At 39.0% G+C, this 17,497-nt stretch overlaps 1 protein-coding gene across 2 annotated transcripts in view; it reads left to right on the top strand.

Moving 5' to 3' along the window:
- The window catches only part of wdpcp (WD repeat containing planar cell polarity effector), a 215,364-nt gene that overhangs the window by 61,200 nt on the left and 136,667 nt on the right, over positions 1-17,497 (top strand). For both annotated transcript variants that reach the window (XM_063055077.1, XM_063055078.1), the window contains exons 2-6: positions 8,722-8,805; positions 10,152-10,196; positions 10,714-10,764; positions 12,202-12,272; positions 12,532-12,591. In XM_063055077.1, the coding sequence (XP_062911147.1) occupies positions 8,722-8,805; positions 10,152-10,196; positions 10,714-10,764; positions 12,202-12,272; positions 12,532-12,591 (311 nt within the window). The remainder of the gene's footprint in view (positions 1-8,721; positions 8,806-10,151; positions 10,197-10,713; positions 10,765-12,201; positions 12,273-12,531; positions 12,592-17,497) is intronic.

Genomic DNA, 17,497 nt, shown 5'->3' with positions numbered 1-17,497 from the left:
TTAGGAATAGTCAGCATGACTTTGTCAAAAGGTCGTGCCTTAAGAGCCTGATTGAATTTTTTTGAGGATGTGACTAAACTTGTTGATGAAGGTAGAGCAGTAGATGTAGTGTATATGGATTTCAGCAAGGGATTTGGTAAGGTACCCCATGCAGGGCTTATTGAGAAAGTAAGGAAGCATGGCATCCAATGGGACTTTGCCTTTTGGATTCAGAATTGGCTTGCCCACAGAAGGCAAAGAGTGGTTGTATTCTGCATGGAGGTCTCAGGAATTTGTTCTGGGATCCCTTCTCTTTGTAATTTTTATAAATGATCTGGATGAGGAAGTGGGGGAATGGGTTAGTAAATTTGTTGATGACACCAAGGTTGGGGGTGTTGTGGATTGTGTGGAGGGCTATCAGATGTTACAGTGGGACATCGATAGGATGTAAAACTGGCCTGAGAAGTGGTAGATGAAGTTCAACCCAGATAAGTGTGAGGTGGTTCATTTTGGTAGGTCAAATATGATGGCAGAACATAGTATTAATGGTAAGACTCTTGGCAATGTGGAGGATCAGAGGGATCTTGGGGTCCGAGTCCATAGGATACTCAAAGCCGTGGTGCATATGGTGCATTGGCCTTCATCAACCATGGGACTGAGTTTAAGAGCCGAGAGGTAATGTTATAGCTTTACAGGACCCTGGTCAGACCCCACCTGGAGTACTGTGCTCAGTTCTGGTCACCTCACTACGGGAAGGATGTGGAAACTATAGAAAGGGTGCAGAGGAGATTTACAAGGATGTTACCTGGATTGGGGAGCATGCCTTATGAGAATAGGTTGAGTGAACTCGGCCTTTTCTCCTTGGAGTGGCAGAGGATGAGAGGTGATCTGATCGAGGTGTACAAGATGATGAGAGGCATTGATCGTGAGGATAGTCAGAGGCTTTTTCCCAGGGCTGAAATGGCTAACACGAGAGGGCACAGTTTTAACGTGCTTGGAAGTGGGTACAGAGGAGATGTCAGGGGTAAGTTTTTTACTCAGAGAGTGGTGAGTGCATGGAATGGGCTGCCGGCGACGGTGTTGAAGGCGGATACAATAGGGTCTTTTAAGAGACTCCTGGATAGGTTAATGGAGCTTAGAAAAATAGAGGGCTATGGGTAATCCTAGATAATTTCTAAAGTAAGTATGTGTTCGGCACAGCGTTGTGGGCCGAAGGGCCTGTATTGTGCTGTAGCTTTTCTATGTTTCTCTGTAGAACATAAGCCCGAAAAGCTTGTTTTGGCTGTACTTGCTGTTTGTGCACAAAGATTGCAATGAAAAAAGCCACAATGACACTATAGCTTTCAAACCAAATTCTTATAATATAACCATGAACATGGAGAAATTGATTTGAATGTCAAGAATTTGATGACCACACTGATGAGTGTTGTGACCTTTCTTCTTGCTGAATGTCACACGTGCAAATTATTACAAGGTGCTATGCTGAGACAAAAATTGATGATTTTACAGCATAACTGTATGAGAAAAATATAGTGATTTTAGAGAAAATAAATTTAAACAATAACATAATGTCATGTTTTCCCTTCAGCAAAACTTTGAAGTAGCAGTAAAATTTCTCTCAGACATTACTTCTGTTGATTTAACATCATTGTGCAATCTATTGTAACAAAGGGTTCTGTCTCTGAATGCTAGAGCAACTGGTAGAACCTGACTGTTCACAGATCAGTCTTGTCAGCTGATCGTATACTGTTGTCAGAGGCAGTAATGGTACCTTCTGCACAGTTGATGGGGTGGGGGGTGGAAATGGAGTAAAAATGTGTTCAAAATAATGGACTTTTGCAACACAATCCAATATGTTTCGACTTCTCACTAACTTCCCCATTTCATTAAAACCAGCAAACATTATTGCAGTCAAATCTGATAACATCATCCCTGTCAGTCATTATTAAACATGTAACAAATTGATTGTATCAGGAAGAAAGTAGGGTTTAAATGTGAATTAAAACCTCTGAAAAGTAAATTTGTAAAGGATGCAGGGATAACTGATCTGGTATTAAGTATTACAAAGGGGTATCATCCTGGACCTTTGTTTGCTGATTAAAAAATAACTTGACATCGAAGTATTTCTGTCTGAATGAGGATGTCAAGCTTGGATCGTAGCGGAACGGCTTCCTATTTGGAACTACTGTAGGGCAAATCTAGACCTGGCTGTACCTTGACTGAGGTTTCTGTGTTGATTGAAGGTCAATTTTGGCAATAACAATCGTGCTTGTTTGTCTGTTTGTTCAGCTCATCTGATGTGTATTTGAAGGTGACTGTAGAGGCCAGTTCTTGAATAGCATAGACGTACACAGTGGGGACAAGGGAGTTGTCCTGATTCCGTAGGCATGGCTTTTGCTGTTGCTTTCCTCTTATTTTGGACAGACTCCAGGACCATGTGACACCTATCTTCTAAGTTGCTGTGAGCAAGTTTAACCAAGGTGCCCCACCCAGTTCTGTCTCATGTCCTCTGTTCCAGATACCAGGCAGCAAGCCGAATATAGGCAATGCTGTCTTTCACACAGTCTTTTTCCTCTTACAACATCTGCCACGGTTTCTACATCCCCATGATAACTGGCCACAAAGCAGCTGCTTAGGGAGTCTGAAGTCCTCCATGTGTATAACATCTCCGGTCCAATGAAGTTGTGCTTTCAGGATGATGGTTTCAATACTAGTAGTCTTTGTGCTATTGAGGACTTCCAGGTTTATGATACAGTTATGCAGGCGAATACTCATAATGGATCTCAGACTGCACACGTGGAAATGCTTCAGCAGTTTGAGTTGGATTTTGTGTACTGTTCATGTTTCACAACCATACAGGAGGTTATACAAGTTGATCTTAGTGGACATCTGGATATTGTGCTGGCTAAGCATGCTTGGTAGCAAGGGGCCCAGACTCTGACTAGCCTTGCAAATCCCGGCGTTGATTTCTTTATCCCAGGAACCATCACTGGAGATGACACTGCAGTGTATTTAAATTCCTTTACTACCTTCAGTGTTGTGCCTTTGGTGATGGAAGGCAGCAAAGCAGCAGATCAGGCTGAAGTAAGGCCTCTGTTTTGTCTAGACATGGTGAGGCCAAACGTGTGAGGCTTCTGTGAACCTGTTTATAACATACATCTTATGAATAACATTATTTTCCATCAGTATTATTATTTAATTTGCTTCCATAGAGCCCTTTTTACTCTATTTTGAGCATTTTTACTTCTGACTAATCTTTTAAGTAATGACATTATTATTCTTTAAGTCTACTTGAACAGAAATAGGTATACTTGGGATGGAGTCTACAATTTTAAGAACTTAGAGGTACAAACAACAGTTACTTTTATGTATTTTGTAAATACAGTTAATGTGACCATGTAGCATTCTATTAATTCAAATTTAGAAGTTCAAGTTAAAATAGTGCTACATAAGGGACAACTCTCATCACTTGCACGCATGGAAAAATTTTACTTGCACGCATAGAGTCATGTGCATAAGCATTTCAAATATCAGACCTTCATTCTGGTTTGTAACTCTATATAATTTCAAAAATTATGGGAGAAGTATATTAGTTTGTGATTTCCTGTCAAAGTGGAAGTTCTTAAAGTGGTGGTTCTCTATGGGAACCTTCAAGTAGTGAATCAGATTTTAATTACTTGTTGAGAATGTGGGGTTTAACAAATGGAAGGGCATTCCACTTCTCTGACAGGCAGTAAGATAACGCAGCTTCCAAAATAGACAACCAAGAAAATCATTTAATTATTGCACTCTACCTCATCAGTATTTCCTACCCCATTCCTACGAGCATCCCCAACCTTGAAGGCTAAACCCTACATTTTGAGGGACATCTCAATCAGAGATTCCATAGGTCTCATCAACGGTAGACTCCCAGATGGAGGCTCAAGCAAGGCCTATCCTTTTAATCTAAGATCACACAGGCCTTTAAAGGAAAGTTTATTCCAAGTAAGGCTCATTTGGTTTCTTAGTGATAAATACACTTTAATATGCAGCAACAATATCAAATCTCTGTTGTATCAGTGATTAATGTCATTGCTATGCTGTCAGCAATCTTCTATGCGTAAGCCTATCACATGTATGCTGGACAGTGTCAACATTGTAGTCACAATTTTAAATTTGCTTTTAAAATCTGTATGAATGGCATGTAAAGGAATTCCTCCAATGCCATAAAATCTGTGTCATTGTAGTCAGAATTTATAGAGCATGCAGAGTAGCATAGTGGTTTCCATAATGCTTTACAGCTGCCATCTGTAAGGTTGGGGTTTAATTCCTGCTGCTGTGTGTAATGAGTTTGTACATTCTCCCTGTAACCAAACAGATTTCCTCCATATGCTCTGGTTTCTTCCCACATCCAAAAGGCCTACTGTCAGGGTTGGTAAGTCATGAGATTGCTATGTTGATGCCAGAAGCATGGTGATACTTGTGGACTGCCCAACACAATCATTCCTGATTTGATTTGATGCAGATTACACAAGTTCAATGGCTCTCCATGCGGCCTTAGGTCATGTGGACAATGCAAACACCTATGTCAGGATACTGTTCATTGACTATAGCTCGGCGTTTAACACCTTCATTCCTACAGTACTGATGGAAAAGCTACAGAACCTAGGCTTCTTGTATCTCCCTCTACAACTAAATCCTTGACTTCCTAACTGGAAGACCACAATCTGTGCAGATTGGTAATAACATCAATACTGGCACACTCAGGGATGTGTGCTTATCCTACTGCTGTATTCTCTCTAGACCCATGACTATGTGGCTAGGCTTAGCTCAATTACCATCTTTAAATTTGATGATATAGAACCATTGTTAGCAGAATCTGAGACGGAGGTGAGAAGTCATATAGGAACAAGATATACCAGCTAGTTGAATGATGTTGCAACAATAACCTTGCAGTCATATCACAGCCAAAAACCTGATTGTGGACTTTGAGAAGGGTAAGACGAGGGAACACAAAATAATCCTCATAGAGGGATCAGAAGTGGAACGGGCGAGTGACCGATTTCAAGTTCCTGAGGATCTAACCTGGTCCCAACACATCGACACAGCTGTAAAGAAGGCAAGGCAATGGCTATATTTCATTAGGAGTTTGAGGAGATTCGGTTTGTCATCTAAAATGCTCGAAAACTTCTTCAGATGTACTGTGGGGAGCATTCTGACAGACTGTTATGTGGGGGCTACGGCACAGGATTAGTCTGCTTCATCATAGGTACTAACCTCCATAGTATCCAAGACATCTGCAAGGAGCGGTGCCTTAAGAAGGCAGTGTTCATTGTTATAGACCCCCTTTACCTATGACATGCACTCTTCTCATTGTTACCGTCAAGAAGGAGGTACTGAAACCTGAAGGCACACACTCAGTGATTCAGGAACAGATTCTTCCCCTCTGCCATCCGTTATCTAAATGGATATCGAACCCATGAAGAATACCTCATTTTAAAAAAATTATTATTTCTGCATTTGCACTACTATTTTTAATTTAACTATTTAATATGCATATACTTTCTTTTTTCTAGCAGCTTGGTACAACTGAATGGTTTGCTAGGCATTTTAGAGTCAACCACATTGCTGTTAAGTCTGGAGTCACATATAGGCCAGACCAGGTAAGGATGGCAGGATTCCTCCCTGAAAGGGCATTAGTGAACCAGATGGGTTTTTACGACCATCAACATGGTTTCATGGTCATCAGATATTTTTATTGAATTCAAATTCACCAGCCGCTATGTGGGATTCGAACTCATATCCCCAGCGTATAATTGGGTCCCTACTATCTACAAGGCTCAGGTCAGGAGTGTAATGGAATACTCGCCACTCACCTGGATAAATGCAGCTCTATCAACACTCAAGAGGCTTGACGCCATCCAGTACAAGGCAATTAACTTGATTAGTACCGCTTCCACAAGCATCCAATCCCTCCACCATCGATGAACAGTTGCAGCAGTGGGTACTCTCTACAAGATGCACTGCAACAACACAACCAAAGTTCCTAAGGCAGCACCTTCCAGACCCACTGCCACTACCATCTAGAGGAATGAGAACAGCAGATACCTGGGAACACCACCACTTAGAAATCCCCCTCCAAATCATTCACCATCCTGACTTGGAAACATATCACCGTTCCTTCATTGTTGCTGAGTCAAAATCATGGAATTCCCTCCCTAACAGCACTGTGGGTATACCTACACCTCAGGGACTGCAGCGGTTCAAGAAGGCAGCTCAACACCACCTTCTCAAGGGCAACTCAGGATGGGCAATAAATGCTGGCTTAGCTGGCGATGCCCCCATATCCTGTAAATTAATAAATTAAAAATACTACAATTCATTTATTTATTGTTCTATATTTATCATGCGTTGCATTGTATTGCTGCCGCTCAGTTAACAAATTTCATGACATATGCCAGTGATAATAAATATGATTCTGATTCATTTCACTGTATGTTTTGCGATACATGCAACAAATAAAGGTAATGATTAATGTTTAAATTATTCTTTCAGCTTTTCAACAACTGTTTAGGGCTTCACTAGATTGAGTCCAGATAAGAAGGAGTTAACTGAGGAGCAACAGATAAACAATTTGGACTTACATTATCCAGAATTTAGAAGAAAAAGGATAGGTGCTGAGAGAATTGTTCCTTTGGTGGAGAATCTAAAAATGGGGGCCATAGATTTGCTATAAAGACACATCCGTTTCAGGCTGAGATAAAGAGGTATATCTGTTTTCAAAGGGTTGAGAGTCTTTGGTATTCTCTACCAAGAGAGGTGTATAATTAAGTTCGCTTCAGGCAGAGGTAGGTAGGTTATTAGACCTGAGGGGAAATGAGGTTTATGTGACCAGGCAGGCAAGTGGAGTCGAGGCCAGGATCAAATTAGTTGATCTTATTGAATGGTTGAGCAGACTCATTGAGTTGTATGGCATACTGGTGATCCTGTTTCTTACGTTGTTATTTAAAAATGCTTCTAATTTTCTTTAAAATTTACTGACATTTTCAAGAACGTTTATGCTATATTAATGGTGCTGTGTGAGTTGATAATCAATCAAAACCATTTTATTACTTCATTAGCTATCATTAGGTTAATTAGCTAACTCATTAGCTATCTTTTTCAAATGAATGTTTTTCAATTGTGCAAAAACTGTACTTCAAGCAGTCAATTGTATCATGCATGTTGATCATTGTGCGGAAAACAAAGATTTTACACTTATATTTTATTTGTTAACTCACTAGGAATAAAATGAATAGGAGCAAAAATAACACATGTAAAGTTCAAACACGAGATTCTGCAGATGCTGGAAAGTCAGAGCAACACACACAAAATGCTGGAGGAACTCAGTAGATCAGGCAGCATGAAAGTTGCACGTTTAATTGTAAGATTGCTCTGTTAGGTCATCTTAAGTCAGAAGTGGAGACGTACTTCTGAGTAACCATCTACTGGGGAGCAGAAAAATTAGCCAGTGCACCCATTTGTGATCATAGTCCAGTAATTGTATTAGTTTTAAGGGGTTCTGATTGGATTATCATATACAGTATGGTTCAGCTCTTCATATACTTTATCACTTATACACCATGACATACATTTGAGAAACGATTACTTAAATGATAGAAGTCCATTACTGCTCAAGTGGAATCACTGGATTTAGTAATAAAATGGATAACAGAAGAGCGAAAAAGAGAAGCTGGTGATGACTAGGATAGTAAGTTTCTAGAAGGAAAAAATGGTTTCATTTCTTTGTGATTTACACATGTTATTTATGATTGTTCTTGCAAATTATATGTAAATTTTTAAATCTTTGAATATTTGAAGATTATATCAGTTTCCTAGTTTACAGAAGACATAAAATTGATGTATTATTTATGATATTTTAACTCGCTCTAAAAAATAAAAATACAGCTCTTGCTATGAATTAGTTTTACCAAATGACTTCTCATACAAATTATTTTGTGAGTACAATTGTTTAGGAAGTGACGATTCTATTAATTAATGAAATATGAATTTTATATATATATTAGTGTAAAATTTATAATATTGGTATAATATATCAATTTGTACCTCTTGAAGAAATGGAATTCTTTGTTGTTTATGGTGAACATATAATTACATGGAATATACAACACTGAAGCAATTTATTCATCCCCTGTGGTCCATAGTGGTGTTTATGTTTAAATGTGATATAGCCAGTTGCTGCAGGATTGTTCGAACAATCCTTGAACCATTTTCTACTGTTTCTCTATACTCCTCCATCAGTGAAAAACAACGGTAGGTTTAGCATGCTGGAATCAAAATCAAAGAATATTCTCATGTGATTAGTTGTTGGTTTACACAGAATGCTAAATGGTGGAATCTACAAATTTGCTTTCTCTTCCAAAATACTCAGTATTACAAAAAAGAAAGTGCATGGAATTTGAGACATTAGTTAATGGGTTTCTCAAATAGTGCTTCCTTCTGGAGCTTAACATTGACCCAGCCACATAATAAGAAAATCCTTCGGGAGAAAAAAAACCTGCTTTTCTCATCCTGCTTTTTGTTAGTTAATGGAAAAAAAATGTCAAATGTGCTAATGTGTACTGGTCCCCAGATTATTGACATTTTCATCTTAAAATATGGTTAATGAGGGACCATTTACAATTTCCCTTCCAGAGATTCTCAGTTTTTGCTTAATGGAGGCTAATTAATTTTCACACATTGGGTTGCTTCTTGCTTTAACAGATCTGTCTTCCATCTGCCATCAGATGTCTTTCTGTCTAACTGAGCTACACCTGTGGTCTATGAAGAATACCTTACAAGTCAAGGGTAATTGAGCTATTGCCAAGTCCTAATAGTGTTTGATTTCGACAATGTTACTGTTTTAGAAATAAATCTGGTTTCCAATATGTTTTATTTTGTGCTGTATATTTTAATAGCCTTTTAATTGATTTGTGTCATCTATTGTGGAAATTCAATTTACTTTTAGATAAAGATTTAAAATATATTAATGTAATGAAATACAAATATAAAATATATTACAATACAAGTTACATCTGCATTTTGTTATCTTTAGTATTAAAATGTTAATTTTTGCAGTTGTGTATCAATTAGAACATTTTAAATTCACCCCATTAATTTATATATATCTAAGATCTTAAAAACACATATAAATAGCATCCTACACAATCTTGACTTATCTCAAAAGGCTAGTGAAGAACGGAAGCACCATAAACTGCAGATACTGGGATCTGAAACAAAAAACAAACTGCTAAAGGGACCCAGCAGATCAAGCAGCATCTGTGGAAGCAAAGCAATAGTCAAAGTGAATCCTTATGTGGGATCTCAAACCAAAGTGTCAACTACTCTTCGCATCTACGGATGCTGCTTGACCTCTAAGTTCCTTCAACTTTTTTTGGTAGTGAAGTACTTTGGAAGTATTGAGTGTAAATTATTTTCCCCATTTTCCCAATTTTTTCTCTCCACTGGGGCATTGATTCCTGATAGGTAATAAATCTCTCTCTGGTGTACTGATCTCAAATAGTGGTTTTTCTCAAGATGCAGTCATTGAATGCTGGTAAGGTAATCATTAGTGGTACCAGTAAGCCAAACTTGGCCGCCACTCAACTTTGTTGAGGATAGAAATCAGGAATAAAAACAATGGCAGACTTCAGTTCCTTCCAGCCCTGCACTTAGGGCACTGATGTTAAATACAGTGCACTTCAAACATTTTAGCTATTAACAATCAAGTTAGCACAAATCAGGAATCAATCTCATTGCCTCACCTGCAAGCAGCTTTTGCTCTTTGTTCAACTTTATTCTGTCATTTACTTGTATAAAGATAGTTTGCACTACAAAATTGCATATAACAGTCAGGTGGGACTAAATAAGAAATGATTTAATTCTTTGTGAGAAAACAAAAAAAACAAAGTTATGTGTGTGGTTAAAGAGTGTTTTATCTACTCAATTTACTGTAGGTAAAATAATTGCAATCAGCTAGATGATGTTGTAACCAAGGGTCAATATAAACTCTGATTTTATACTAAATGTTTAAAGATGGTCTTGTTAAGTGACATGATGCATAACTTTTTTAATATCAGCATGGTATTATATTTAAGAATGTCAATTTGATTTTTTTTTATTTTACTTGTTTCCTTTTCCAAATTCTATGGCAGATGTAGATATTGGCACCTTTCAATACCATGATCGAAAAGAATCCGGTAAGTTTAATTTTTACTGAAATGCCAATTAAAAACTATCTGACAGTAACTCTTGATGCCCCATATTGCTGCATGAAACTTTCCAGCAGGGGGCATCAAAATCCTACTGATAATATATGAAGTAGCGAGCCTTTTTGTCATTGAATTTTTATACATATGTTCTCAGATGAATTATTTCTTTTACCCCAAATTGTATAAGGATTCTATGAGCATCCTTGGGTAGGAATTTAACTGTGGTGACAGTTAGTGGTTGTCAATTGAAATATCAATTCAATGCTCTTTATGTTGCTGCCTTTTCCAAAGCTGGATTTACCCCACTTTCTGTACACTTAATACTGTCATTGCATTATTAATGGTTTGTGGATTCTGCTCCTAATCTACATTTATGTTTAATGTTTTTCTTTTTTAAAATTTGTAGCAGTATCATAATCATCTTGTAACTTTACAGCAAAAATATTTGTTAGTTTTTACAGTAGGCATAAATTTTAAATTTCTTTTTCATTTAAAATTCTTGCAGTTCCATCAGTAGACTGCTGTTACCTAGAAGAGAAACAGCAAATTACTGAGGGTAAGCCATGTGTTAGCATAACAATGTAATAGGCTCTTAATAAATGAAGCAAATGTTATTTCCCCGTTTTGCGCAAATGGGATTGTCTTTCTTTAATTTGGATATTACAGTTTTTTTTAAAGGAAAGGCTAGCTTTGTGGAATAAATCAAAGTGCTAATAAATGCTAGCACTCCCGTCTTCCTTGGTAATGGGATATTGCCTACTATTATGTCCCTTGGGTACCACATTAAATATATAAGCCATGTGGTTATTAAAGCTGTTTTTCTAAATGTTCTTCACATCCAAGTGTATATTAAAAAACAAGGACACTACAGTTAGATATTGTTTCTATTTTAGTAATTCATTTGTAAAGGGAACTTTTTCCCCGTGAGTACTTTCATTCATGCGAAATGAAAGGCACATCCTCACCAAATCTTATTCATAATGAGATAATCTGGAGAAACATCTCTGCCTAGAGAGTGGTAGAAATATGACTCTGGAACATTAATTGGAATCTGAAATGCAGCGGGAAGAGGCCAACAGATCTATTTACTGCTTTATAAGAGATCACATTATGGGCAGGCAAAATGCCTAAGTTGATCTCATGTTTTCCCAGTTTTATATTTATCTTCTTGCTGATGAAGTGGTAGCCCATGCGTCTGATCCTGCATGTTTGTATGCTATATTATATCTAAACATAATGTTCTTTATGTATAATCTTTTGCTAAATCTGAAGCTTCCAAATTAGTTTAACATTGATTCATGGAATCATGCATCACAGGAAGCCTTTTAACACAGTGAAGGATTTTTAAAAAGATCTCAAATTAACCCATTCTCTTGGGTTTTCCCCAAAGGTTTGCAGATTTTAATTTCATAGGTTTGTATCCATATACAATCCTGAGATTTGTCTTCTCCAGATAGCCATGAAACAAAGAAAAAAGCATGAAAGTTGTTCAGAGAGAAACATCAAACCCACCCTCCCCACACAAGAAAGAACAGCCTCCAGATCATCAACCCACAAACCCCCCTTCCACCACACAAAACAGAACAAGAACATCAATCTCCCCACTGCACAAAATGAAACAGGAACATTGACCCCCAAGACCCCTCCATTCGCACAACAAAATGGAAAGAAATGGGCAAAAAACACGGAATATAAAAACATAATTCTGAAAACTCCACATCCCATAAACGCAATTGTCCAATCCATAATGCAGAACGAAGAGAGAGACACCACATAAATGCTGATTTTACTTCTGCTATTTATCTTGAATCTGTCCTCTGGTTACCATTTTATTAATTTGTTTTTATTTTGTAATGTATGTTTTTAAATTCTGGATAATGTTGACAGGGTCAGATAAATTATTGGTGCTTTAACAATGGAATGACAATGGTAATTGTTATAACGATATAATTCTTATCATTATAATTTTAACAATTCAAATTTTGTTTGTTAGCTCATGAATACTTATGGACACCCAAGAATAAACGACCTGATAAACTTAGAGACACTCTCAAGGAGTTTGAGGTACCTTCTAGTCACAAAATTGACAGTAAACAATTATACACCTTTGTTTATCTTTCATCAGCTTTAATTTTTTTTGCAGAGATTTAGCCTTGGCAAAGTGTATAATAACCAGCCTCCAGTGCAGCAGTATGCACTAACACAGTTCCATCGTTGTGTTTGAAGCATGCTTATCTTTTCTGATATGATATTAGAAACACTCTGACCATTGGTGATAACATATGCTTCTGACATGGCCATCTGTATTTTTGTTGTCCTTTAGGAACTGCTGCAGTGCACTCGTTGTGTGCTGAGCAAATGGAAGAACAAGAGCTTTTGTCAGGTATGTGCTCAACAATGATTTTATGTTGTTGTTTTAATTTATACCTAGGTTTGGTTTTACATCAGTTCAAATCTGGTAATCAGGTAATTACCAGGTAATCTATCAGGTTTATGGACAGGAGATTCTGTGAGCCTGACAGAGATACCCGCATGGTGTGTTGCCTCCGAGGTGCCAGGGTACGGGATGTCTCGGATTGGGTCCTGAATATTCCAAAGGGGGAGGGTGAGCAGCCAGTTGTCTTGGTACATGTTGGTACCAATGACATAGATAGGACAAAGGAGGAGGTCCTGAAGAGAGATTTCCAGGAGTTAGGAAGGAAGCTGAGAAGCAGGACCTCCAGGGTAGTAATCTCGGGATTGCTACCTGTGCCACGTGCTAGCGAGGGCAAGAATAGTCGGATCAGGCAGATGAATGTGTGGCTGAGAGACTGGTGTAGGAGGCAGGGCTTCAGATTCTTGGAAAATTGGGATCTCTTCTGGGGGAAGTATGACCTGTACAAAAAGGACAGGTTACACCTGAACCCGAAGGGGACCAATATCCTGGCGGGAAAGTTTAATAGAGCTGTTAGGGAGGGTTTAAATTAATTTGGCAGGAGGATGGGAACCAGAATGATAGAGCAGAGGAAGGGGAAAACAGAAATAACTCTAAGATAGTGAGCAGTAAAGATGTCAGGAAAGACAGGCAGGTGATGGGGCAAATTTGTAGCCATTGGGATGAGTTGCAGTGCAATAAAGTTGCAGTGAAATCAAAGCAAAAAGTATCAAATACTGGTCTTAAGGTGTTGTACTTAAATGCACGCAGCATAAGGAATAAGGTGGATGATCTTGTTGTACAGCTACAGATTGGCAGGTATGATATTGTGGCCATCACTGAGACCTGGCTAAAGGATACATGTCTCTGGGAGCTGAACATCCGAGGATACACGGTGTATTGGAAGGATAGGAAGGTAGACAGAGGGGGAGGCGTGGCTTTATTGGTAAGAAATGATATTAAATCGTTAGAAAGAGGTTATATAGGATCGGAAGGTGCAGAATCTTTATGAGTTGAGCTAAGAAATAGCAGGGGTAAAAGGACCCTGATGGCAGTTATTTATAGGCCTCCAAACAGCTGCAGGGATGTGGACTACAAATTACAACTGGAAGTAGAAAAGGCTTGTCAGAAGGGCAGTGTTATGATAATTGTGGGGGATTTTAACATGCGAGTAGATTGGGAAAATCAGGTCAGCACTGGATCTCAAGAGAGAGAATTTGTAGAATGTCTGCGAGATGGCTTTTTAGAACAGCTTGTTGTTGAGCCCACTAGGGGATCGGCTGTACTGGATTGGGTATTGTGTAATGAACCGGAGGTGATTAGAGAGATTGAGGTGAAGGAACCTTTAGGAGGCAGTGATCATAACATGATTGAGTTCACTGTGAAATTAGAAAAAGAGAAGCCGAAATCTGATGTGTCAGTATTTCAGTGGAGTAAAGGAAATTACAGTGGCATGAGAGAGGAACTGGCCAAAGTTGACTGGAAAGGGACACTGGCGGGAAAGACAGCAGAGCAGCAGTGGCTGGAGTTTATGCAAGAAATAAGGAATGTGCAAGACAGGTATATTCCAAAAAAGAAGAAATTTTCGAGTGGAAAAAGGATGCAACCGTGGTTGACAAGAGAAGTCAAAGCCAAAGTTAAAGCAAAGGAGAGGGCATACAAGGAAGCAAAAGTTAGTGGGAAGACAGAGGATTGGGAAGTTTTTAAAACCTTACAAAAGGAAACCAAGAAGGTCATTAAGAGGGAAAAGATTAACTATGAAAGGAAGCTAGCAAATAATATCAAAGAGGATACTAAAAGCTTTTTTAAGTATATAAAGAGTAAAAGACAGGTGAGAGTAGATATAGGACCGATAGAAAATGATGCTGGAGAAATTGTAATGGGAGATAAGGAGATGGCAGAGGAACTAAACGAGTATTTTGCATCAGTCTTCACTGAGGAAGACATCAGCAGTATACCAGACACTCAAGGGTGGCAGGGAAGAGAAGTGTGCGCAGTCACAATTACGACAGAGAAAGTACTCAGGAAGCTGAATAGGCTAAAGGTAGATAAATCTCCTGGACCAGATGGAATGCACCCTCGTGTTCTGAAGGAAGTAGCTGTGGAGATTGCGGAGGCATTAGCGATGATCTTTCAAAAGTCGATAGATTCTGGCATGGTTCCGGAAGACTGGAAGATTGCAAATGTCACTCCGCTATTTAAGAAGGGGGCAAGGAAGCAAAAAGGAAATTATAGACCTGTTAGCTTGACATCGGTGGTTGGGAAGTTGTTGGAGTCAATTGTCAAGGATGAGGTTACAGAGTACCTGGAGGCATATGACAAGATAGGCAGAACTCAGCATGGATTCCTTAAATGAAAATCCTGCCTGACAAACCTATTACAATTTTTTGAGGAAATTACCAGTAGGCTAGACAAGGGAGATGCGGTGGATGTTGTATATTTGGATTTTCAGAAGGCCTTTGACAAGGTGCCATACGTGGATACATAGTTACATACGTGGATAGAGCGTTGGCTGATTGGCAGGAAACAGAGAGTGGGAATAAAGGGATCCTATTCTGGTTGGCTGCCGGTTACCAGTGGTGTTCCACAGGGATCAGTGTTGGGGCCGCTTCTTTTTACATTGTACATCAACGATTTGGATTATGGAATAGATGGCTTTGTGGCTAAGTTTGCTGACGATACGAAGATAGGTGGAGGGGCCGGTAGTGCTGAGGAAACGGAGAGTCTGCAGAGAGACTTGGATAGATTGGAAGAATGGGCAGAGAAGTGGCAAATGAAGTACAATGTTGGAAAGTGTATGGTTATGCACTTTGGCAGAAAAAATAAACGGGCAGACTATTATTTAAATGAGGAAAGAATTCAAAGTTCTGAGATGCAACGGGACTTGGGAGTCCTCGTACAGGATACCCTTAAAGTTAACCTCCAGGTTGAGTTAGTAGTGAAGGAGGTGAATGCAATGTTGGCATTCATTTCTAGAGGAATAGAGTATAGGAGCAGGGATGTGATGTTGAGGCTCTATAAGGCGCTGGTGAGACCTCACTTGGAGTACTGTGGGCAGTTTTGGTCTCCTTATTTAAGAAAGGATGTGCTGACATTGGAGAGGGTACAGAGAAGATTCACTAGAATGATTCCGGGAATGAGAGGGTTAACATATGAGGAACGTTTGTCCGCTCTTGGACTGTATTCCTTGGAGTTTAGAAGAATGAGGGGAGACCTCATAGAAACATTTCGAATGTTAAAAGGCATGGACAGAGTGGATGTGGCAAAGTTGTTTCCCATGATGGGGGAGTCTACTACGAGAGGGCATGACTTAAGGATTGAAGGGTGCCCTTTCAGAACAGAAGTGCGAAGAAAGTTTTTTAGTCAGAGTGTGGTGAATCTATGGAATTTGTTGCCACGGGCAGCAGTGGAGGCCAAGTCATTGGGTGTATTTAAGGTAGAGATTGATAGGTATCTGAGTAGCCAGGGCATCAAAGGTTATGGTGAGAAGGCGGGGGAGTGGGACTAAATAGAATGGATCAGCTCATGATAAAATGGCAGAGCAGACTCGATGGGCCGAATGGCCTACTTCTGCTCCTTTGTCTTATGGTTTTATTCAAATGATGGCTCTGTGCTTACATTAAGCTTGTAATGGGATGAAGGGAGGGGTGGAGAACTGAGAGGGATAAAGAAATAGACTTCTGTCAGAATCCTCGTGCAGGGACTTAGGTGAGGGAAAAGCATCCCAATCCTGCATAGTGAGGACTTGCTTATTGCAGGATATCGAATTGAAGCACTTTTGGTGTGTCATGCCACCAAAAATAAGAAAAATAGTTGATGATCAACATAGCTACATCTTTGAATTGAGCTAGAACTGTGAAAGTCTGAATGGTTCTGCAATTTAAAATATCTTTTGAAACAGAAACACAACACTTGATTGCACAAAACCTGTAAAGACTTTCTGAAATATTTCTTTCAAAGAAAATTAATAATCCTTACTGTCTGTCCCCAGCACAATCTACAGACTGTGTTGGTCGTTGATGTAAAGCAATTCATTTCACTTTGTCTTTCGATGTTTCAACTTTCAGATGACAGATAAAGCTCATCTTTAATGGGAAGCAGTCCTTTGACCTCCTTGCACCTGATGCATTTTGTCATTGACAGTTTAAGGTGAAAATGTTGGACAACCAAGATGCTTCTCTCTCCCATGATATATTTCATGAGTCTACAATCCAGCCATGAATTGTTAATGGGAGGTTTGGGACATGGCGATCATTTATACATGCAAGGAAATTTAACAGTTGTCAACGATCGCACTGAGTTTTCCTAACAAAAGCGTGCCATTTCGTTGTTCGTGCTTTCTGTGGTAGAGAATTCCATAGGTTCACCACTCTGAGAGAAGGAATCTCAATCTGGAAAGTCATACCCTGTAATCTTACACTGTGACTCGTGTCCAGATCTGTAGAATTTTGTAGGTTTCCATGAGGTCCCTTTCTTTGAAATTTAGAACTTTAAGGACTGAACTTATTGAAACATGCAAGATCCTTTGGGTGGAATGGAAGCATGGCATGGTAGTGTTGATGTTGGTATATTCTCACTGGTGGGAACATCTCAAATGGGAGACATGGTTACAAGATTTGGGGTGGTCATTTAAAACTGAGGTGTTCAAGAATTTCTGAGATTCTCTATCCCAGAGTATTACAAAGGCTAGGTTGTTGGGTGTATTTAAAGATACTTTTTTGAAAGATCGGGGAATTGGGGGAACTGACACACTAGAGAAGATGGCATTTGGGAGAATTGTCATATTGTGTGACAGGCAGGCTTGAGGGGCCAATTGGCCTATTCTTCATATTGTCTGATGTTATTATGTTCTTATTAAATGTAGTAAATATGGGCC

The sequence above is a fragment of the Mobula hypostoma genome, chromosome 8 (genome assembly GCF_963921235.1).
Source record: "Mobula hypostoma chromosome 8, sMobHyp1.1, whole genome shotgun sequence".
Classification (NCBI taxonomy): Eukaryota; Metazoa; Chordata; class Chondrichthyes; order Myliobatiformes; family Myliobatidae; genus Mobula; species Mobula hypostoma.
The sequence above is the reverse complement of the archived record's forward strand: the minus strand, read 5'-3'. Positions and strand labels throughout refer to the sequence as shown.